Source organism: Oncorhynchus tshawytscha, linkage group LG06 (genome assembly GCF_018296145.1).
Source record: "Oncorhynchus tshawytscha isolate Ot180627B linkage group LG06, Otsh_v2.0, whole genome shotgun sequence".
NCBI lineage: Eukaryota > Metazoa > Chordata > Actinopteri > Salmoniformes > Salmonidae > Oncorhynchus > Oncorhynchus tshawytscha.
The window spans coordinates 50011238-50035145 of NC_056434.1; the positions used below are offsets into that span (position 1 = coordinate 50011238).

At 43.1% G+C, this 23908-nt stretch overlaps 1 protein-coding gene and 1 pseudogene across 2 annotated transcripts; both read right to left on the reverse strand.

Annotated features, from left to right (window-relative positions):
* Positions 1-87: 87 nt before the first annotated feature.
* On the reverse strand, positions 88-17500 carry mapk8ip1a (mitogen-activated protein kinase 8 interacting protein 1a). Of its 2 annotated transcripts, none has more exons than XM_024424113.2 (12): positions 16634-17500; positions 16018-16129; positions 14500-14850; positions 10292-10385; positions 8702-9739; positions 8317-8392; positions 3894-4060; positions 3403-3506; positions 3075-3185; positions 2154-2224; positions 1621-1719; positions 88-1446 (listed from the first exon to the last, which is right to left on the reverse strand). In XM_024424113.2, the coding sequence occupies exons 1-12, from the start codon at positions 16735-16737 to the stop codon at positions 1374-1376; spliced, it is 2400 nt and encodes a 799-aa protein (XP_024279881.1). In that variant the 5' UTR covers positions 16738-17500; the 3' UTR covers positions 88-1373. The 2 variants fall into 2 exon arrangements, with proteins under 2 accessions (XP_024279881.1, XP_024279882.1); XM_024424114.2 differs by having other exon boundaries at positions 16018-16164.
* Positions 17501-23078: 5578 nt separating this feature from the next.
* Positions 23079-23908, reverse strand: part of LOC112253495 — a 30820-nt pseudogene continuing 29990 nt past the window's right edge.

The following is a 23908-nucleotide window of genomic DNA, read 5'->3' on the forward strand; positions in this document are numbered from 1 at the left end:
ACCTCTTAGAGGGTTGTTTAGAGATGGAATCATCAAGGAAAATATAAATCATAAAGTTCAGAGAGGATGTAAACACCTTCACATTTAATGACAAGAATTGACATCCTGTGTTTTTTTCTTTACAATGTTTTGTTTGACATTGATATCATGCAATACACACCCGGTTTGATCAAACTAACTGTAGGACATTTCATTTACAAACAGCATATTTATATTGTACAGGTATTACATCTGTCCCACAGTGCCAGGATAACCTTCTCAAATAAAAAGGAAATACATCATGTATACAGTAACCACAATAATTAGAAAATAGGCACTACTTGTGGTTTGAAAACATGATTTTAGAACACATGCCTTCTGGGTGACTTTTAAAGTGGAAAGACCACAGTGATTCCAAGATCGTATTTATTAAAGTATTTTCCTTATACAGGAATCCCACCTTACAATTTGGGCCAAAAATATTGTTTTACATAGAGTTGGGAGGCGCAGTTACAGTAGGAGTATGGGCTCTATTAAATCATATCCGCTTTGGCCGACATCCGCATAGCAGTTGTTTTGGAGGTGTCAGAGGTGGAACTGCGTTAAGAGTTGTCAAATCCACAAGCCTAAAGCGGACATGGCCATTGGCTGTACGGAGTCACATTTAAGAGAAAAATAAAAGTGAATTCACCTTTTTGGTATTGGAAGATAGATGACAGGCCCTAGTCAGAGTTCATTGGTGAGAATGATGAACGGGACTTCATTTAAAGCCTGTTATGATGTGATGGGGACCATTAATCCATTAATACACTTTCCCATCCAACATACATACTAACTGATTCTGAAATCAAACACAGTGTGATTTTAAAAACAGTCCAGGGACACATACGGACAGATTGAAATCACTGCCTCTCTGTCGTCCTCTGTGCAAAGACAAGGTTTCCAGGTGACTTGATATCGTGATCTCATATCATTTGGAATTGCTTGTGAAGCCACACACATAGAAACATATTCTATCTTGATTTTGAGTGTGATATTGAATTAGATCTGAAATCTGTAACTACTTTTGGGATTTTCTGTACTATAGTGCGGGTCCTTAAATTTGGCTGCACACTTTACATTTAAAAGTACTGTACTTTTGGTCAATTACCTTCTTCTTTTTTTTTAAGGAAGATACATGTTTGCTCTTTTGGATAGGATTGGTAATGCTTTAGTTTGGGTATTTCTGTTTGTGCTGTGGAAACACGACAGTGAATAGGAAGACCGCACCAAGTAGACCTGTGTGACAGATCAATATTACTATAAGTTAGTTACCATTCAATGCAGTAATCCACCAATGCAAGTTGTTTCATCATGACACAACATTGGAGAAATGTACTATAGCGAGAAGAAAGCTACTCAATGAAGATGTCCTCCGTTGGGCATGAGTAGCCCACCGTTTCCTTGTAGTACAATTGGAAGGCTTTCCTATAGGTAGGAACAACAAAAGAGGGGTTAGGTACAAATAGTGAGTAGCAGTTTGTGACTAGAAAGATGTATTATTATAAGCAGTATGATGTTCATATTCATGAGCGTATTTGGATAGCAAGAAGAGATGAGTGGTAGAGAGAAAGGAGGAGAGAGAAACGCTAGAGAGCTTACCCAACAGACTGAGCCAGAGGCATCATGGAGTCGTCTGACATAAACACATGGCAAGCAAACCTCTGGTGATCAGGATGTTTGGTGATGAATCCAAAATACCTGGAATCAATGGGAGAGATGTGGTACAACCTGCTCCAGATACAGTAGCTGCTACTTGCTAGTCTTTCTGCCCTTGAGAAACAGCTCTTTTAATTTTTGTTAAAATAAGTTGCCCACTGGGCACAGACTTCAGTTTTGATTTACATTTGGTTGAGTTGTCAACGAACATGGATTCAACATGGAATCAACAAAAAATTGAACCATGTCATTGGATTTAGGTTAAAAGTTCAAAGTGAAAAAGAAGAAATTCCCTTTCGTTGATGACTGTGCAAATCCAATCAGTTTCCCACGTTGGGGGGTTGAAATGACATGGAAAGTTGATTGAACCAGTTTTTGCCAAGTGGGTAAGGTGGCCATCAATCTGATGTGGTATTTATAGGCCTGTAGCCTGGAGTTGAATGACTTCCTTAGTTAAGTACGTGTCATTTACTCACTTGTTATGTTTTGGGTGACAGCCGCAAAAGGAGATGTTCTTAAGCTGAAAAAAGTGAAAGCACTTATCCCCCTGTGAAAATATACATAGAGATGAGAGATAGTCACGGTGAGTTCCTGCACTAGCATGTGATGTCATAGAATTAGAGAGTACTTATAGAATGTGCTAATTCTATTTCTATGGGTAGAGTAGTTGTTGGGCCTGAGCGAATGCATCATACTAGCGTAGCCTGGGTCCCAGCCTGTTTCCGCTCATGCTTGCCATGGCAATTCAATAAAGAGTTGTCAAGAGAGCAGAAACAGACTGACTCTCAGGCCACACCACACCATACACCACACCTCAGTAAGAACAGAACATAATGTTAGGCTCAGACCCTATCGTCTGTGTCTGAGAGTGTACTCATACAGTAAGCCAGTCCAATGGGACACACGGGTGGAACCACGAGTGAGGAGGATTAAAAAGTCTTAAGTCTAAGTGGTCATTATGCAAGAGGGGTTATGCCACCGACCACAGGACCACAGTATCCCATGAGGGAAATGTCCACCCTGCTAAATGACTGCTGCTTTCCACCCAAGACTGTTTTGAAAAGATCTAGTCATACTTAACCTCGTTTTGAACCTTGTTTGAACCCTGCTTTGAAAAGGTCTAGTTATACTGTATTTTCCATGCCTACAGAAATACTCCAGACTTGTATTTTCCAATGTATGACAAACGCATGAGGGACTATGACTAATGTATGACTTTCAGGATTAACTTTGGTCTGACTGGAACCTTCCTTATCACAACCTGTATCTAGCTAATCGAAATGAGAAATGTGTATCTACATAGGCCTTGAACACGGATGCATAAACTAATAAGAGTGAGGCATTGTGAACACGGATATCAATAAAAAGGGCATTTGAGTGTATAAGAGAGGACATACTCTTTCTGAGGTCCTACATTCATCTTGCACAATGATTTTCACCCCCTTCAGGTTGATTTCCAGAATACATGCAGAGGGGGGCTGCATGGTCATCCGGCGGTTGTTAGCAACCTGTTGATGAAAACAATAGCACAGCTTGATTGCTTACACGTGCACGTCAGCATGTCCACTCAGGTTTTAAAGAAGCCAGTCCGTTCTCAGACTTTGCTGTAAGTACAATAGGCTGCCTAATCCCCTTCCGTCTGTGTTGTTCTTCCAATTGAGGATTGTGAAATTATGGTTTAGATTACCAACCCCAACACACCACCTGGGGGGGCGGATACTGTACCTTTTGCATAGCAGCACAAAGCACATCGTTGCCTTTGTGGTAGGGTACGTTAACAGAACCCAGGAACTTCACTCGGAACCTGTCTACCCAGTCATCTTTGTTATCTAACGGAGATAGGGTAAGACAAAGGCAAGGGCAAAGACACACTTAGAGTTCTATTTGTCAGCATATTATTCAGTAGAGGTTCATTCAAAGCCAAATCAGGCTATTTAAAGAGCCTATCCATCCTATACTGTTTGAACTCTCTTGCCAAAATGCCAACTCCTATGGGCAAACATGTTTGGCATGACAATAAGGGACAAGGAGTTGGCAAGAGGGCACAGACTTGCACTCAGGCTAATGAATTGAATGCATTTCATAGAATGTCTATATTGATCCTATAACCAAACACTGATGCCCAAAGTGTATTGATGACAGTACCCTTGCTGTGTTCAAAGCCTGTCTAATGGATTAAATAAACCATCATAAACAGTGTAAACCATATTTGATACCTTTGATGGGTTCCTGGGTGACCTTGGCAGCGTAGTAGGCAGGGAAGATGCCACAGGCCCCAGTTCTCATGTTGTAGGCCTTACACCACAGATCATCAGCCTGAACCACCATAAGCAGAGGGTCGTCCACTTCTAGCTCCAGCTCATCGCTATGGCGAGGGACAAACCTGTTAATCACACAGACAGCATGGTTAATCATTCAATCAATAAATCAATCAAATGTATTTACAAAGTGTGTTTTGCAATATCTTGCTTAAAGAGGTGTTAATCACACTGACCACTATGATGTTATGTTTGATATTAGTCCATGTAATGAATCTCTAATGTGTTTGTCGGTACTTGAAGGAGGACCCTGTGTAAGATTGCTTCAAGCATTTATAAATATTTATATCACAGCGTTGTTGAGTACTCGTCTCTGATTGGCTAGAAGTCCATTCTAGGGCTTGAGCCGGTATTTGGAGGGGATATATTGGCACGGTATTGTTAGGCCCAAGACAAAGTAATTCCAATAATTTTATACCATAGCATTGTTGAATAGTCGTTTATGATTGGCTGGAAGGGCATTCAAGAGTGGACATTTAAACCAGATGGGACAGTTGGAAAATATATCGGGACAGTTGGAAAAGATGTTGGGACACCTTGCAATCATGGCACAATAAGCGCAGATACATACTTGCTACAAACAACCACTCAAACTCAAACCACTCAAGCTGAAGTTGGATACATTGTAAACGCGGGTCCAACAAGGAAAAAACGTAGCTAGCTAGCATTGATTTCTTTTTGCAGAGACACATTTTTGGGTACATCTCATGACCTAACGTCATGAGTGATAAACATGAATTTACATTTTTTGGGTACATCTCATGATGTGGAGAGTGATAAACATGAATTCCTCTGGTCCCGGCTACTGTTGCACGCAAGTGCTGTCAAATCCTCCCACGTTTCAAGTTTGACCAGCTGTTTTCAACAACTGATATTTTTAGAATTTGGTTGTCATATTGGCAGGTTTGCTAGCAACAAACTATTTAGCTAGCTTCTAGCTTAGTGTTTGATGCAATCCGATCTCCTTGTAATGAACAGCGTCGAGTGTCCTGACGAGAAGGCAAACTATCCTAGCTATATGCCAGGCAAAATTGGTCATTATCAGCTCATTGTTATGGATGTATCCAAATGAATGTCAATAGAAAACAGCTACTTTGCTGTTATTCTGGCTGCAGAGGTCATGACTGTGTTAGCGGGATAAGAACGCTGCCAGCAGCAGGATGGCAACGGAACATAAAGAATGAATGAACTAATCGAATGAACGACTGGATGGCGTCTCTAGCAACCAAAAAATTAGAAAGTTTGCCTATATAAATGAAGATATCAACGGAAAAATGTATTTACTTGTTACTCCCAAACTTTGGGATATCTAATTGGTAGTTACAGTCTTGTCCCATTGCTGCAACTTCCGTATGGACTCAGGAGAGGCAAAGGTCGAGAGCCATGCATCCTCCGAAACACGACCCTGCCAAGCTGCACTGCTTACCCAACCCGGAAGCCAGCTGCACCAATGTGTCGGAGGAAACACCGTACAACATGTCAGCATGCATGCGCCCAGCAAACCACAGGAGTCGCTAGAGCACGATGGGACGAGGATATCCCTGCCGGCCAAACCCTCCCCTAAACCAGAAACAATTGTGCAATTGACCCCATGGGTCTCCCGGTCGTGGCCAGCTGTGACAGAGCCTGGACTTAAACCCAGAATCTCTAGTGGTACAGCTAGCACTGCAATGCAGTGCCTTAGACCACTACACTATCCCTTGCTTGCTAGCTAGCTACAGCTAACACAGTCACGACCTCTTCAGCCAGAATAACAGCAAAGTAGCTGTTTTCTATTGACATTCATTTGGATACATCCATGACAATGAGCTGAAAACGCTAGATTTTGCCTGGCATAGCTAGGAAAGTTTGCCTTCTTCTCAGGACATTCGGCACTGGTCATTACAAGGAGATCTCAATACATATCAAACACTAGGCTAGAAGCTAGCTAAATAGTTTTTTGCTACAAACCTGCCAATATGACAACCAAATAAAAAAATATAATTTGCTGAAAACAACTGGTCAAATTAGTCTAGAACTGTGGGAGTATTTGACAGCATACAGTTGAAGTAGGGAAGTTTACATACACTTATGTTGGAGTCATTAAAACTCATTTTTCAAACACTCCATAAATTTCTTGTTCGCAAACTATAGTTTTGGCAAGTTGGTTAGGACATCTACTTTGTGCATAACACAAGTCATTTTTACAACAATTGTTTACAGACAGATTATTTCACTTATAATTCACTGTATCACAATTCCAGTGGGCCAAAAGTGTACACACGCTAAGTTGACTGTGCCTATAAACAGCTTGGAAAATTCCAGAAAATGATGTTATGGCTTTAGAAGCTTCTGATAGGCTAATTGATATAATTTGAGTCAATTGGAGTTGTACCTGTGGATGTATTTCAAGGCCTACCTTCAAACAGTGCCTCTTTGCTTGACATCATGGGAAAATCAAAAGAAATCAGCCAAGACCTCAGAAAAAAAATTGTAGACCTCCACAATTCTGGTTCATCCTTGGGAGCAATTTCCAAATGCCTGAAGATACCACGTTCATCTGTGCAAACAATAGTACGCAAGTATAAACACCATGGGACCAAGCAGTCATTATACCGCTCAGGAAGGAGATGCGTTCTGTCTCCTAGAGATGAACGTACTTTGGTGCGAAAAGTGCAAATCAATCCCAGAACAACAGCAAAGGACCTTGTGAAGATGCTGGAGGAAACAGGTCCAGAAGTATCTATATCCACAGTAAAACGAGTCCTATATCGACATAACCTGAAAGGCCGCTCAGCAAGGAAGAAGCCACTGCTCCAAAACCGCCATAAAAAAGCCAGACTACGGCTTGCAACTGCACATGGGGACAAAGATCATACTTTTTGGAGAAATGTTCTCTAATCTTATGAAACAAAAATAGAACTGTTTGGCCATAATGACCATCGTTATGTTTGGAGGAAAAAGGGGGAGGCTTGCAAGCCGAAGAACACTATCCCAACCATGAAGCACGGGAGTCGCAGCATCATGTTGTGGGGGTGCTTTGCTGCAGGAGGGACTGGTGCACTTCACAAAATAGATGGCACCATGAGGAAATAAAATTATGTGCGTATATTGAAGCAACATCTCAAGACATCAGTCAGGAATTTAAAGCTTGGTCGCAAATGGGTCTTCCAAATGGACAATGACCCCAAGCATACTTCCAAAGTTCTGGCAAAATGGTTTAAAGACAACAAAGTCAAGATATTGGAGTGGCCATCACAAAGCCCTGACCTCAATCCAATAGAACATTTGTGGGCAGAACTGAAAAAGCGTGTGCGAGCAAGGAGGCCTACAAACCTGACTCAGTTACACCAGCTCTGTCAGGAGGAATGGGCCAAAGTTCACCCAACTTACTGTGGGAAGCTTGTGGAACGGCTACTCGAAACATTTGACCCAAGTTTAACAATTTAAATGCATTGCTACCAAATACTAATATAGCGTATGTAAACTTCTGACCCACTGGGAATGTGATGAAAGAAATAAAAGCTGAAATAAATGATTCTCTCTAATATTATTCTGACATTTCACATTCTTAAAATAAAGTGGTGATCCTAACTGACCTAAGAGGGAATTTTTACTAGGATTAAATGTCAGGAATTGTGAAAAACTTCCGATTTCAACTGTAGCTCCACATGCCTCAAGACTGCAACAGTAGGATTCGTGTTCATCACTCACCACGATAAGGTGATCAGATGCTCCCTGCAAAACAAATCAATGCTAGCTAGTTAGCTAAGTTTTTTCCTCGTTGGACCTGCTTTTACATTGTATCCAATTTCGGTTTGTTCGGTTGTTGGTTTAGCTTTCTGTAACTTTGTACTGTTTGCATGTGTAGGTGCTTATTGTGTCGTGATTGCAAGGTGTCCCGATATCTTTTCCAACTGTTCCGTTATATGGTTAAATATGCTTTTATTGTCCATTCTATAATGCTCTTCTAACTAATCAGAGCCAGTATTCATCAACGCTGTGGTATAAATATATATACATGTCATTTACCAGATGATCTTATCCTAAACGACCTGCAGGAGCAATTATGGTTATGTGCCTTGCTCAAGGGCACATCGATAGATTTTTCACGTAGTCAGCTTGGGGATTCAAATCAGTGAAGTTTCAGTTACTGGACCAACGCTCTTAACCACTAGGCTAGCTGCCGTGGCTCTATGCACTCTCTGGCAAATAATGTAACTTTTTCCATAGAACGCTCGTCGTTGATTATCACTTACGGATAACTCATTTATAATGGCTTGTTCATGAGTTTTTATATAAACCAAGTTTTTATAAAGAGTAAAACCGTACAACGTCTCACCTAAACACAGCTCTGTGGCTCTGCTCTTGCTCTACTCCATCCAACACACAGGAGAACAGGCCAAAGGACTCCGCACCTGGAGGACACAAGGCAGGAGAGGAGCTTTAGGTCATTGTGATAAAAATGGAATAACAAAGTGCCAAAACGAGAGTTCCATACAGGAGTAACTTTGCTGAATTTAGTGTCTTTCAATCATGTTAAATGGGGCATTCTAACTTCTGTAATTCCTTTGAATTAAGAAAGTAAGTTCAGCTCTTTGTCTTCAGAAAGGTAAACATGGTTTCAATGAATTTACAACACAATTGAGTATGAGCATTATCCTGAGCCAGGTCTGCCTCAGGGGGAAAATAGGGTAATTGGCAGCAGCCAGCCACACAAAACTCACCAGAAGAGTGTAAATGTCTGTTCACAAACACATTGCGGAACTTGTGTGTTCGAGGTCCCCCGCCAACTCCTGCCTCAGAGGACGAAGAAGCCCTCGACAGACGTGATGACTTCCTTTCTCTCTTCAGCTCGCTGTGATCCACCTCATAGTCCTCTTCCTCGTTGGCTGACTCATATACCGTCTCTGTGTCGCTTTCATCACTGTAGCTCTGGTAGCACTGCTTCAAGCTCACCAGTTCTAACTTGGCATGCTCGTCCACCACTAGGGTGTACTTAACAGAGTCATAGGAGAGGCCGTCGGCCTCTGAGCTCTGAGCGTGTGCAGTCCGCAGGGCCCCCGACTCACCCTTAGAGCTAGACTTAGAGACCCTGTCCCACAACCCCCTTTCCCGCTCCCCTCCCTCACTGTCAGATGGCCTAAAGCATGAGGAGATGGAGAAGGAACGTGGAGGAGGTGCAGGGGGGTGCAGGTAGACCTCGTCCTCCTCGCTGATAGAGGGGTTTGTTCGGTTGGGGAGGGCAGTGTTTGTGTACGCTGGGGGTCCCTCCGCGTCAGAGCTGATTGACATGCGATTGCCCTCGCTGCTCTGAGACAGGAAGGGACGGTCAGAGTCTGGACGGTCAGTGTCTGTGTTCTTCTGGTGTACCGGTGTCAGGTAGATCTCCTCCGTGGCTTCTGGCTGGCGCTCCTCCTCACTGCAGCACCCCCGCCCATGCCCCTGTCCTCCTCGCCCCCTGCTCTCATCCCTATCCCCATCCACAGCTTTGTCTCTCACGCTGTCTGCTTTCGGCTTTGCTGCTGTCGTCCGGTTGTGTGGAGCAGTGGAGGACTTCTTATCCCGCTGCTTTGCATCACGCCGCCTGCCCCGTGATTCTGTCGGTCCATGTGAGATGAACGTGGAGTAGTCCTTGCTGTATGCCTTGACTGCCTTCTCTGGTACTCTACCTCTGTGTTGGGGTTGTTTGGCCACAGAGCCATCGTTGTGCTGCTGGACTTTAGACTCATCGTTGACCTGCTCATTAGTGGGTGTCAGATCGCCTTTAACACACACAAACAAAACAACAGCACAAGCAAAAACAAAAGATGATTAACTAGGCCTCAAACTGCTGAATGATCATAAGGGATGTAGCTACAGTAAACAGTATCCATGCTGCATGGAAAAGAGTTACAGGATGAGAGCCATTTGTTGGGTTTCCTGGCCAACATGTTCTTATTGTATGTATCATACTGAAGTATGAGAACGCCGAAGATGTTGGGCTTTTAATATTTTCTATTTCTTGAACATTTGAAGGATTGTGACTGTGAGTGTTCATGTCAGGGTCACCTTATGAAGGGATTAGCGGATTGGAGTTGAATAAAATACTGTACTGTAGTGTTGACATATGTGCAATTACATTGTGCACATTGACACAAATGAAATGAAAATATCGAGAAAAATGCCACTGAAAGTTGTCATTTTCTAAACGCTTCCACTTCTGCCGACAGAAACGTTGCTGCCTTGTTCAAAGTTAATGTTGGTATTACTCTCACAAGAAAGTACTGTACACATGTATAGTATATGGTTTAAACCAGTGAATATCCCATTCTCACCTGTTATGTGGGGGGAGGAGGAGTTTGAGTTTGACAGATTCTCCTTCCATGTGTCCTTCTTTCCAAATGAGTTGTTGTTAATTGTATCCTTGTCCTACAACAATATTACAGACAGAGAGAGGTAAAGATAGAGAGATAGGAAGAGTGAGAGAGGAGAGAAAGATAGTTAGATGTAACTTTTATTTGATCAACTTTACATCACCCTTTAAGAGTGTGTGTACACACACAGTCTGTACAGCTAACCTTGTAGGGACACACAATTCAGTCACATTCAAAATCCTATTTTCCCAAACCCCTAACCCTAAACCTAACCTGTACTCTCACCCTTACCCTAACCCCAACCTTAACCTTAACCCTAACCTAAAAACCTAACCCTCAAATGAACCCTAGCTCCTAACCCTAAACATAATTCTAACCCTAATTATAACCTTAACCCTAAACCCCATAGAAATAGCATTAGACTTCTGGTCCCCACAAGAATAGTTAGACATGTCCACACACACACACACACACACACACACACACACACACACACACACACACACACACACACACACACACACACACACACACACACACACACACACACACACACACACACACACACACACACACACACACACACACACACACACACACACACACACACACACACACACACACAAAGGAGTGGCTGTTAAAACGCATGAGTGGTTGTTCTGCCTAAGAAGACGGCTGTTCTCTATTCTCTATTATTACCACACAGTCCAGCCCAGTCAGTCCACAGCCCTTTTCTAGCCAAGCAGCTCTATGATCAATGACTTGTCTCAGCTGTCAATCACATCTACCCAGTCCTAGCCTCTGTTCCAGGCTTCCTGCAGCCAAGTGATGAACGAGGCTTTGGACTACGGTAACACAAGATCACAGCCATCTAAATATATGGTTGCTGGCTTCACCAAGCCCCGATGACATCATCTCACATACCATCACAATTTGATCCGGCTGCCAGGAAGAGGAATCAGGAGCTAGCCAATAAAGAGGAAGTCAAGACTGTTACACTACACAGCAGCACACTGTCATAGAGACCATTCACAGTGATGATGCTGACTCACAGTCGTGATGCAGCTGCTGCTGGGCACTGGAACTGGCTCTGTTACCATGGTTACCGTGGCCAGGAACTGGAGGAGAGCGAAACTGTGTGTAGGTGTGTGTGTGTGTTTCTTTGGTGCGTCGGGTTTGTGTTGATAGAACGGTTTGATGTTGAAATGCTCCAAGTTCTATTTATGAAATGAAAATAAGACATTTTGGAATTCATGGGACTGACTGTTTATCAAGACTGTGTTATCGTTTTGGTAGCTGTTATCCCTTTGGTTGAAGTCTTTGGGTCTCAGGTAAGGTTACTCCTCATGTAGCTTCACAAACTTTGGTACACTTCACCCTCCCCCTTGGCCTCCTGTCCACAGTAACCAACCCCGGCAACTGATAACCATCCACTGTGTAATCCGATTCACGACACCACCATAATCAGTCATATTGCTCTGAGAGATTCAGGTCTCTTCAGGCCTCAGGCAACATGGCACCGGCATAGTTTAGAGTAGTATCATCACGTCTAATAGCCTAATTGTCAGAAAAGTGTTCAGCCCAAATAACTAACCGTGATGACTGTAATGATAATTGAACTGCCGTGTGCGCCATAAGCTGCATTGGCCATGCACCTACGTACACGTGTGGCCAATGCAGCTTACATACATTCTCAAGCATACACACACACACGGCTCAACCCATCCATCACAACAGCGTGATGTAACAAGGTGGGACACATAGTGACGGCAACAGCCATGGTGACATATGGCTGGCAGATGTTGTTCACAATCAAACTAATCCGTTTTTTTTGTCTCAACAAAGGGGCTAAAGTTTCTAAGTAATCGTTCACCTTGATCACATTAGAAATCTGAGTGGGTGTGATATAGTATAGAGCAGGGCTCTACAACCCTGTTGCTGGAGAGCTAGCCTCCTGTCGGTTTTCACTCCGCCCCAGTTGTAACTAACCTGATTCAGTTTATCAACCAGCTAACTATTACTAGAATCAGGGGCGCTAGACTAGGTTTGGAGCTAAAACCTACAGAAACAGGGTTGGAGAGCCCTGCTATAGTCACTTGATCTTGAGGGGGGATGTAATCTCAAGGACTGTGAAAATAAGCCTTGCTACAGCACAAACAGATCTGGGACCAGAATATCTGAATCAAGCTTTCACTACCTGTTTCCCCAGTCCTTCAGCTCAAGTGTCTCTGTCATCTGTACCAGGCTAACACTCAGACAGAGTAGGAGCGAGACATGAAACATAGTTCGCCTAATCCTTCCCAACACAGCGTGAGACCACGAGCAGCAGCATGGCTCTGAGGTCAGGTCGTGTTGTGGTGCCATACACAGAGACGTTAGTCACGTGATCAGGTCTGACAGGGCCAGAAGTAGGAATTACACCTCCTAGAGGGGAATAACATCCCGGGCCTCCCTCTATCCTCCGCAGGCCACACCTGGGTTCAAAAACACATACTTTCAAAATCCTTTGAATACTTTTTAGCATTTGCTTTAGTCTGCCTAGAGTGCCAGACGGACAGAGTCTGAGTCTAAAGTGGATGTGGTGTTAGGTTATTTGATGGGAAGGGACCTTGACAGGGTAAGGATTAACCAGTCAGTGTAGCAGTTTATCCAAACCGACATCTGGTCACACACCTTATCCTGATCTTCTTTGAATTGAATCAGAAGTCTGCCATAAAGACATTGTGCTCATCATTCGTGAATGTCCTTGTGAAACAGATTCTCTGAAACATTTCCTTGTTTAGCATCTTGATGTTTTGGTGACAACTGATTATAAGCGGTTATGTCTGATTATCACCGGTTTCAACTGGTTCCACCTGATTTTAACTAGTTATAACTGGGTGGAGTTGTTTGGGTGGGTACATATATCATACATACAGTACATACACTACAATAATCCTACCAATGGCTTAGGTTAAAAGATGAAACCGTCAAACATTCAAACTGCAGTCTGCACTCTACTACTAGAGACTGTAGAGTATTTGGCCGTGCTGAGCATTGTGGGCAATTACTAAGATCATTCCAAATCTCCTCCAGAGAAATGACAGCCCTCTCCCCGTCGCATACGTCTTCAATGAAGACAGGTCTGAAGCTCACTGGACTGTATCAAAGCATCCAAGCAATAATAACCCCCTTTTTTTTACTACAAAATAATAACCTACAAAATCTAATTCTGGCAAGAGGTCTATTCTGAGGGAAAGATCAAAGACGTTTTATAAAGATCAACATGAGGATGCAATGGATGAAAGACGAGTGAACAGATCCTCACTCGTTTAGACACTCTACATAGGATTGCCATTGTAAACGGCCCTATCCTTGGACTGACACTGATGTACCTGTCCTTTCCATCGTAATCCCTAGTCAGCAGAGCACACACACCCTTCCTTCTCTGTCTGATGCCATTCAGCTGGCGGCGAAGCCGACAGACTCACAGAGGGACAGAAGGGTGCGCTGTTTACAGACAGCAAAGATCCAGAACAGCAGTCACACGGAGCACATGCCACAAACACAGTCGTAAGCATGGGCTCCGTCGAGAGCGAAAGAGCACATTCATTATCACACACATGAACATTTCCTCTACTGTTACAATGCTTCGATCGAGAACCACAACCGTCCCAGCTTTATGATTTTCTGGTATACAGTGGCTGCAAATGTGAAATGAAAATATTTCCATTTAACGACATTAACAAATACACACTGTAGACATATTGCTTACATTACATTAAAAGGGAATCCATATTTATATTGGTGCCTGGGTAAGGCATGCTGCCTCGACATAGATACCATTCTATCTGGTCTCCCATTAATTATTTAAACCAAACAGACGATCTGTAAAAACAGAGGAGAAAATAAGCAGGATCTCTACTGTAAATTGGTGCTGCGTTTAAGCTACCAGCTTCCATACTGCTCTTATACAGATCCCATCCTATCGAATCTCATATTTCAAACAAACCTAATATGATCTATGATACAGTACATGATCTGCCTGTCATCCCAGGGAAGATATAGAAGCAGCCCCTTTAATGCCTCTTTACAGATCCCGTTCTCTAGCTAATCCAATATTATATGAACCAAACAGATGATGTGATGATGTCGTGTCATCACAGAGGGTAGAAATAAACAGTCCCCACCTGAGTCCTGGGAGGCTGAGGAGGCTGAGGCTGCACCTGTGGAAACAGCGCTAGTGTGGTGGGTCTCTTGGGCCTGTACGTATCCATAGCGACTGGATGTTCAGCAGATTTGAATTCTATCACATTGGGCTGCTGCTGTCTGATAGGAGTTAGAACGACGGCCCCTCTCTCTTCCTGGTTGAGTCTGTGGTCGGCGAGGGAACCATGGATCAGGCCCCAGTGCTCCTCTTCCTCCTGGATCTCCCCCTCAGCATCGATCAGGTCCAAGTGGAGCATCTCCGCCTGCACTTCCCTGAACCCCCGCCCGTCTGCCTTCCCCGCCTCGCTACTGGCTGGCCACGTCACATGGTCCTGGGAAGAGCCAAGCAGCAGTGTTGCAGCAGATAGAGAGAGAATAATACAGTGAGGTCGAGGGGGAGAGGGATGGAGGCGGAGAAAGCAAGAATGAGAGCGAGTGGAGAGAGAGAGAGAGAGAGAGAGAAAAGGATTCAGTGAGGAGAAAAGGAAGGGAGGGGAAGAGGAGGAGGAGAGCAGAGAGGGAGCCAGTCAATCACGGCCTGGCAATGACATCAGCAGCCTGAGCCCATGGCTCGTTCTCTGCTCATGCTCACTGTAATGCCATTCTAATTCAATCATACTGTAGTAGGATAAACCTCCCTGAAAACAAACACAGGCAAAGCTAGGCTACTGTTCTGTTCTGTGAGGTATACAACAGCAGCATGTAACACCCTTACTGTCTTTACACTGACGTCAAATCTAAAGATAATGTTAATACGGAATCATTTCTTTAACCACAAAATACTAAGATGCACACAGACCTGCTGTACGGTACATCAACGTCATACAACCTTCCCCTGAGCTAATGTATGGTCTGACGTTCTCCGTTTGACTCATACTAAAATGACAGTTCACCCTAGCAGCTAGTTGAGTAGAATATCTGCAGGGCTGAAGGCGGAGGCCAGTGATGCGATGGCCAGGCTTTAATGGCGTGTGGCATGTAAAATCTACTCGGCTCTGGAACACATGTGTACCAAGAACATCCCCGCCTGCAGTCATTAATCTGATTAGTGACTTTGGACTACTAACTCTGGATTCTACTGCCTCTTCTGCTTCTGCTGTGGCTACTATCTCACAGCGACAGCCCCAAAATAACATCAAGCATACAAATGGGGAGCGACATTTATCTCAATATCTCAACCTTCTGTTATGAATATTCATATTATGAAAAACAGGACTGCAACAGAGTGAAGTCAGGCAGTGTGTTGTCGGAGAAGGGAGGGAGGAGTTTGTTGAGGGGAAACTGGTGCAGAGGAGCTTACTTGGTCATCCCGGTTGTCGTAGTTGAGGCTGGCACCCCGCTGTGCACTGGGTTCATATACTATTCAAAATCATTTCAAATACTTGATCTGTGCTTGATTGAGTTTGCCTGGCTTAATGGACCAATAGAAAAGTCGCAAAATTGCAATCCGAGCACATTTGACACTTTGAAACTGTGTGTGTACATGTAGATTAGCTTACTTGAGAGTCAAGGTCGTCGAAGTTAAGGCTGGCTCCAGCCTCATCAGTGATCTCTGTGACCTGAGAAAGGTCCTCGTCCTCAAACTCCTCCAGGCTGATGTCATGGGTCAGCCTGAGGACACGACATACACACCGCATCACACCACACTACAGAAAACAAACCACGCCGTCACTCAACATCTCTGAGAGCCAAGGGCAGAGGACACGGTTTTACACACATCAATGAGAGAGTAAACACATGGGTGTCGCTCTCTGCAGACAAACGACTTGGTCACACTTTCACCTTAGTGAGGTACTGCTTTTATACTCCTGATGGTAGGTGGCAGTTGCACAACCAGGTGGACAACCATCTGTGCTGACATCAAAAAGCTCTAAACCCTTTAATAAAAAGGTGTGCATTGGGGTTTGCATGAAGGCCCGAGAGAGACAGGAAAAAGTGTGCTCTCTTACATTAGCATTACTGTACGTCACTTCCAGGAAGTCTAGACCTTTATGGCAAATAAACGCTTGTCTGGTAAACACTTGTTTTAGTTATCCTTTGAAAAACATTTTGTTACTTTTTACCCTAATGAATGTGACCCTGGTTTAACTCTACAGTATATAAATACTACTGTACCATTTCTCCCACTGGTCCTCCATCCACTTCTCTCCATTCTCCTCCTCCCTCCAATTCTCTCCATCCTCGTTGGACTCCATGGCCAGACTGAGGTAGAGCAACATCAGCTGGGTTGGGCAGGGTAGGCAGATGGACCAGGAACTGGTCGATTCAACAGGCAATTACAGCACTTCCGCCTTTCAACAGAGCATCATTCACAGTCCTGACTTTTCAATCTCCATCTGCTCTGGCCCACACGTCAGCAACAGCATCAGCAACAAAAAACAACAACAACACCACCACACCACTGATAGAGAGGGACCCTGAAGCTAAAGACAGCTTATTTTTCCTTTTCCCCACACACAGTATAGAGCTCTCTTCTCTTCACCACGGGCTCCACCCAGGCACTTATCTCCTCTCTGTGTATTTGTACTCCCCCTCTGGTCCAGAATAATGACTGGAGGAGGATGGGAGGATGGGGGGAGGTGCAGGCTGCAGGTGGACAGTAAAGAGACTGCCGATCGGGTGACTCAATCACTCGCTCAAGCCCCAGCCCATCAGCCCTAGCTGGGTAGGTTCTCCTCCTGTAAGTCCCTGCCTCCTGTATGATGGGCGGCTTGAATCGATGCAGCTCTACTCCGTTTCCCTGCCTCCTCCTCCGCAGGCCAGGCAGCCGTATACAGGGAGGGCCAGACTGAGGGAAGGGAAGTGGTGACTGCTAGGATCAATGGAGCCGCTGTAGTGCTGAACTAGAACCTTCTTCCCTTTTATCCCTGGTCTGAGGGAGGGAGGATTTGGAAGGTCCCTGGCCCTGCTTAGAACATCATGGCTTCCATTGTGTTGTTGTTTAGGTTGGTTCTCACGCCATGGAATGACCCACGCCTTCTTCTCTTCACTCTGAACAGACTGTGACGTGATGTGTGAGCCGGTGCAGCAGAGAGAATTAACAGCTTACGTATGTCGGCGGTATAATTTTTTTAAATGGCGGAGGAGGTCAAGTGTGCTAAGCGGTCATTACATTATTACCTCTAATGTGATTTGCTGTCCCTGTGGACGTGTCCACACATTACACACTAAAATACTGTTTAAGACATGATATGCACACACATTTTACACACTACAACCCTGGCCACTAACACGCATACCAAACCAGGGGTGGGTGTGTACATCACAGTTAATTTAGAACTGGACACACCAAAAAGAAAGGAGGGCAAAATCTCAGTAAGAAGTTTGACAACCCGGGCCTGTGTACATTCATAGACACAATATCCTATTCTTGGTATCCTAATCCTGTCCTCACTTTATCAAGTTACAAACCAGGATAATTATACTGTACGGGAAAGCTAGAATGTCACTTTCACTGGGCCAGGTCTGTATCAGATAGCTTAAAGACAGCCAGGTCTGTATCAGATAGCTTAAAGACAGCCAAGTCTGTATCAGATAGCTTAAAGACAGCCAGGTCTGTATCAGATAGCTTAAAGACAGCCATGTCTGTATCAGATAGCTTAAAGACAGCCAGGTCTGTATCAGATAGCTTAAAGACAGCCTTTAGCTCGTTTCTCCCTCCTCATCCTTCTATTCTTTACTGTTCACCGCAACAGACGGGTCGTCAGAACCATTCAGGAATTTGTTTCTATCAGAGTTGATATCAGGGAGCGAGGCGAGAGAGTGTGAGATGGAGAGACAGACACAGAGAGGAGGGAGAGACACACACACACAGACAGAGAGAGACAGAGAGAGAGAGAGAGAGAAATAGATAAGAGAGAGGGAGAGAAAGGACTCAGACCATTAGCAGTGATCCCTGAGGAGATGGCATAAGGGTTACTGCTGGTCAACAAAGCACTGTTAAACCTTATCCTTCTCATCCTCCTCCCAGACTACAACCTGTACAGTATTACATAACAAGCCTCTATTGCCATAACTGACCTGAGATTACCACTTCAATAAACCAAAGTTTGGCCCTACAGTGTTGATGGATTGTTGATTAATTGATAAGTCTATTAATGATACATAACCATTGATGAGCCACAACCATTTTCAGAAAATAAGGGTTGTTCGAGTGAAGTGCAGATGACCTGCGGTCCAAGTTCAGTTCCAGACCTCCTGCACTGTACAAAGCTTTCAGCACATTCTGTGCTAAGAACCTACTGCATGTGGCCCTCCAGTGGCGAAACACAGTACTGAAAAAGTGGTACTGTAACTACCTACTACCAATTATAAACTGGGTGGTTCGAGCCCTGAATGTTGATTGGCTGACAGCTGTGGTATATCAGACCATGGGTATGAAAAAACAGTTATTTTTACTTCTCTAATTACGTTGGTAAACAGTTTATAGTAGCATTAAGGCACCTTGGAGGTTTGTGAAATATGGCCAATATACCACGGCTAAGGGCTGTATCCAGGCACTCCGCGTTGTGTCGTGTATAAGAATAGCCCTTAGCCGCGGTATATTAGCCATATACCATACCTCCTCGGGCCTTATTGCTTAAATACAATGCTATGAATTAACTATATGTATTACCATCGACAGTGAATTCCAGCATCAGGTATAGAGGTTCATATACAGATACAATCACGAAGAAAGAGTGGATCACTATTCTATCAGCGCTTTAATGAAAATAAAACAATTTTGTACAATACAAAACAAAGAAATACAACTACATACACGTTTCACAAAGCTCATCATGGGATTTTTTTATTTATTATAGTGAATGTACTCTTTTTTTGGCATGGAATGTACAATATTTGGTGACTGACAAATAATGACAAGCTTTAGATGTTAACGGGAAATATAAATGAAGTTGACCTCTGTCAGTATATCCTAAAGACTTATTTATAGCCAATTTAAGTATGCAACGCAAGAATGCAAAATGGCTGTTCTGATGTACTTAATACATTAGGCAAAACTCATCCCTTTCTGGGCAGATCCACAGACAGAACAGTGCAAACAAAGAAAACGTGTTTTATGGTAATATATACAGTATAATATACACACAGGGCTGATAGATGTGCAAATATAAACAGAATATAGCGGGAATTAATACAAATCTTTTATACACATGGTACTTTGCGGAACTAGTTCTTATTGTATTAGTATAGACACTATTATCATTATGGGATCTTTTGGCAAAATATTTGTTTCTAAACCAACGACATGGTTGTGATCGAAGTCAAAATATCATACAGAGGACAAACAGATGAATGACAGTAGAAGCTCAGATCACGAATGGAGGTTGTTAGAAACACTGCAATTTATAGAACATATGAATTGCGTATTTTACATGAATGTGTATTGTTTTAATGTGTTTTTTTTATGGGGGGGGGATAACAAAAAAAACATCCATGTTAATATTGCCTGCTCGCTTGACCGGTCAGTTGGTAAATCTAAGGTTTGTATCTTTGAGGTTCTACTGTAGTCCTAAGGCAGTTTTTCACTCACGAATCAAAGTGTCTGGTGGTGCAAAAAACTATAGCCAAAAAAAAGAGTTTAGGAAAGCTGAAACAAACGGTGTAAAGCACTAACTTGCTATATGATACACTGGTTGCAACCTTTCTGTATGCAAATTATTATTGGCAATTACAGAGATGTTCTTGTTGCTCTTATACCTCATAAACCGGTTATTGTATGTACAACTCTGTGTATGCTTGTGTGTGTGTGTGTGTGTGACTAGTCTTGCCCGAAGGGAAAGGGTGAGCACAAGACATCAGAAGTCTTCTGCTATGTCTCTTTAGCATACGCCATCCCACATGGCAAGCTCCGAAAAACACAGAAACCAAATTGCACAGTTGGTTAAATTTCTACAAATAGTCCACAGCAGGCTTCTCCAACTGGCAGCCTGTGGGCCGACTTTGGCCCGTGGGTGGTTTTATTTGGCCCCCCAGTTTTGCTGAGCAAAGGAAAATAAAACAATACGATCACGTGTCTCTCTATTATGCTTGGGAATACTTGGGAACAGATATCTTAAATAAAAATCTATTTGAGTTGATTTCCTGGTGTTTTTCCAGTCTTTTTACACTACCAGTCAAAAGTTTTAGAACACCTACTCATTCAAGGGGTTTTCTTTATTGAACTATTTTCTACATTATAGAATAATAGTGAAGACATAAAAAACATGAAATAACACATATGGAATCATGTTGTAACCAAAAAAGTGGTAAACAATATATTTTAACAAATTAGCCACCCTTAGCCTTGATGACAGCTTTACACACTCTTGGCGTGGAAAGACTGGAGAAACACCAGGAAATAAACTCCAATTGATTTTTATTTAAGATATCTGTTCCCAAGTATTCCCACGCATAATAGAGAGATACGTGATTGCATACAAACGTCAGCAAGGTTTGAAATTATTATGTTTTAGTCTAACATCATACAGTCCCTTGCAAAAGTATTCATCCCCCTTGGAGTTTTTCCTATTTTGTTGCATTACATCCTGTAATTTAAATGGATTTCTTTGACATATTACTAGCTCAAAGCATTTGAATCTGCTATATGACAAGTTAATCAGTGGGTGATGAGGATGTTGGATAACAAGGTGGGGACACAAAAAAACAGAAATTGCCCCCTAATCTGTTAGTGGTAGATGTACACACACACACAAACACACATTTTGTGGTCCAAATTGGTGAAGTGAAATGAAAAAAATTTACTTTTTAAAATGACTTTTAAAAAAAAGAAATTTGAAATGGAAAAGTGGTGCGTGCATATGTATTCACCCCTTTTGCTATGGAGCCCCTAAATAAGATCTGGTGCAACCAATTAAATTCAGAAGTCACATAATTAGTTTGATTGCACACAGTTGGACTTTATTTAAGTGTCACATGACCTGCCACATGATCTCAGTATATATACATACACCTGTTCTGAAAGGCCCCACCACTAAGCAAGGGGCACCACCAATTAAGCTGCAACATGAAGACCAAGGAGCGCTTCAAACAGGTCAGGGACAAAGTTGTGGAGAAGTACAGATCAGGGTTGGGTTATACAAATATATCCGAAACTTTGAACATCCCACGGAGCACCATCAAATCCATTATTAAAAAATGGAAAGAATATGGCACCACAACAAACATGCCAAGAGAGGGCCATCCACCAAAACTCACAGACCAGGCAAGGAGGGGATTAATCAGAGAGGCAACAAAGAGACCGAAGACAACCCTGAAGGAGCTGCAAAGCTCACATCAGAGATTGGAGTATCTGTCCAAAGGACCACTTTAAGCCGTACACTCCACAGAGCTGGGCTTTACGGAAGAGTGGCCAGAAAAAAGCCATTGTTTAAAGAAAAAAAATAAGCAAACACATTTGGTGTTTGCTAAGAGGCATGTGGGAGACTCCCCAAACATATTGAAGAAGGTACTCTGGTCAGATGAGACTAAAATGTAATGAATAGTTATGCACGCTCAAGCACATTCTTTTGCCTTATTTCTTGTTTGTTTCACAATGACAAATATTTTGCATCTTCAAAGTCGTAGGTATGTTGTGTAAATCAAATGATACAACCCCCCCAAAAAATCTATTTTAATTCCAGGTTGTAAGGCAGCAAAATAGGAAAAATGCCAAGGGCGGGTGAATACTTTTGCAAGCCACTGCATTTGTTTGGGCTTTTTGCGGTCAATTTGCAGCCTACAAATGATTTGTAATTATGTTCCGGCCCCCCAACCATCCACTCAAGAAAAATATTGGCACATGGCTGAATCTCGTTGATGATCCCTGGCCTACAGAAAGAGTATTGAAAGATTTTATTTGACAGAAATTTGATAACTTCTGAAGAGGTTCCAGTAAAATGTCTCACATTTCAGAATACAGAACAACCCAGTGTCTTGTTATCGTGTGCCACTGCAGATCCATTGGCTGTTCAACAGCCTGCTGCTCTGACTGTTCCTCCCACTGCTCCTGTGCTGTTCCTGTTGTTGCCGCTTGTCTCCTTGGGCAGTGATGGTGTGCTGGTGTTTCGGGTGGGTGCACTTCTAGGTGCTCTATGGTTCGGAGGGCCTGCCTCTCTTCAGAGTGTTGGACTGGGCAGACAACGTGTGTGTGGGTGACTGCATTAAATAGAGTTTAGATTGGTCATGTCTTTTCCCTGTACATGTATCCTTCACTTTCTGTTAGACGACATGTATTTGTTTAGCTGATACATTGAAACTTTGAAAAAAGAAAACTAATGCATTAAATTTCAAATCATAGCTTGTTTTTTTTACGTTAATCTAAAGCAGCAACTAAAACCTGGAAAATGCTGCTTTCTTGACCAGGACTTTCCTGGTTAATTAAATGATAAATTTAAAAAAAACTACATACCACAGGTGCTGCTGCTGATCTAACAGTCATCTGTTGGGGGAGGCACTGCCTCTTCCTGGATGGTGGGCACAGAGGCCAGGAGACCTGATGGTCACACACACACACACACACACACACACACACACACACACACACACACACACACTCACACACTCACACACACACACACACACACACACACACACACACACACACACACACACACACACTCACACACTCACACACGTTACATCACTGTTACCATGGCAGCAACTGACTGGAAATAGCCTACATAACGGCTGATGGCAGAATGAAAACATAACGCGGAAAAAATGGTAATGCAGGACATCCAAAGATAAAAACAACAACAACATTTAACCACTAGGTGTCTCTCTCTACGTCCATAGAATAAGCCAGGAGAAGTGCTTTGTAAAAACAGGATGCAAAAAGAGTCAAATGACTAGCTAGAGGATTGTGGTGGAGTTGTGGGCCGAATCAAGAGCCAAATTGCTTCAGTTGTCAATAGGAACTGTGAGAGAGAACCATGATGTGGAATCAGAAGAGAACGAGTGGGAGAGTTGCCGGAAGACCTTCTTCATCTTTTCTATGTTGAGCCTGCTGCCCTCTGTGTGGTTGATCATGGGCTTAGGGTAGTCCACTCAGGATGCAGTTAGCTGCTTTCTGGACAGGCTCTGGGGCTCTCCACGGCTCATAGATGTAGTAGTTGGGATAGTCCTTTAGTGTAAGGATGTAGTGCCTGTGAGATAGACAATCACAGATATGTTAGGGACAGGCATTGTTATTAGGGATGTGCATCTCTCCCTCCTTACAAGCACGATTTGATACACATCTAGATACGTGGGCTCTGATACGATACAGGAACGATACTTTTAGTTTGAAACGATTCGGCGCGATTCAATTAGATTCACGGAAAGAATCGATGCAATTCGATGTGCTAACAATTGTTGCATGAACCCATTCATGTTCTATTCAAAATGTTAATACGGTACTGATGGAGCTCA

Excerpts from the sequence above, each read along its gene's own strand:
- mapk8ip1a (XM_024424113.2), bottom strand. The coding sequence starts at position 16,737 with ATGTTGCTCTACCTCAGTCTGGCCATGGAGTCCAACGAGGATGGAGAG. Across the intron at positions 9,740-10,291 it reads CTCCTCCCCCCACATAACAG|GCGATCTGACACCCACTAAT; the intron begins GTGAGAATGGGA and ends TGTGTGTTAAAG. Across the intron at positions 1,447-1,620 it reads CCTCTGGCTCAGTCTGTTGG|GAAAGCCTTCCAATTGTACT; the intron begins GTAAGCTCTCTA and ends TCCTACCTATAG.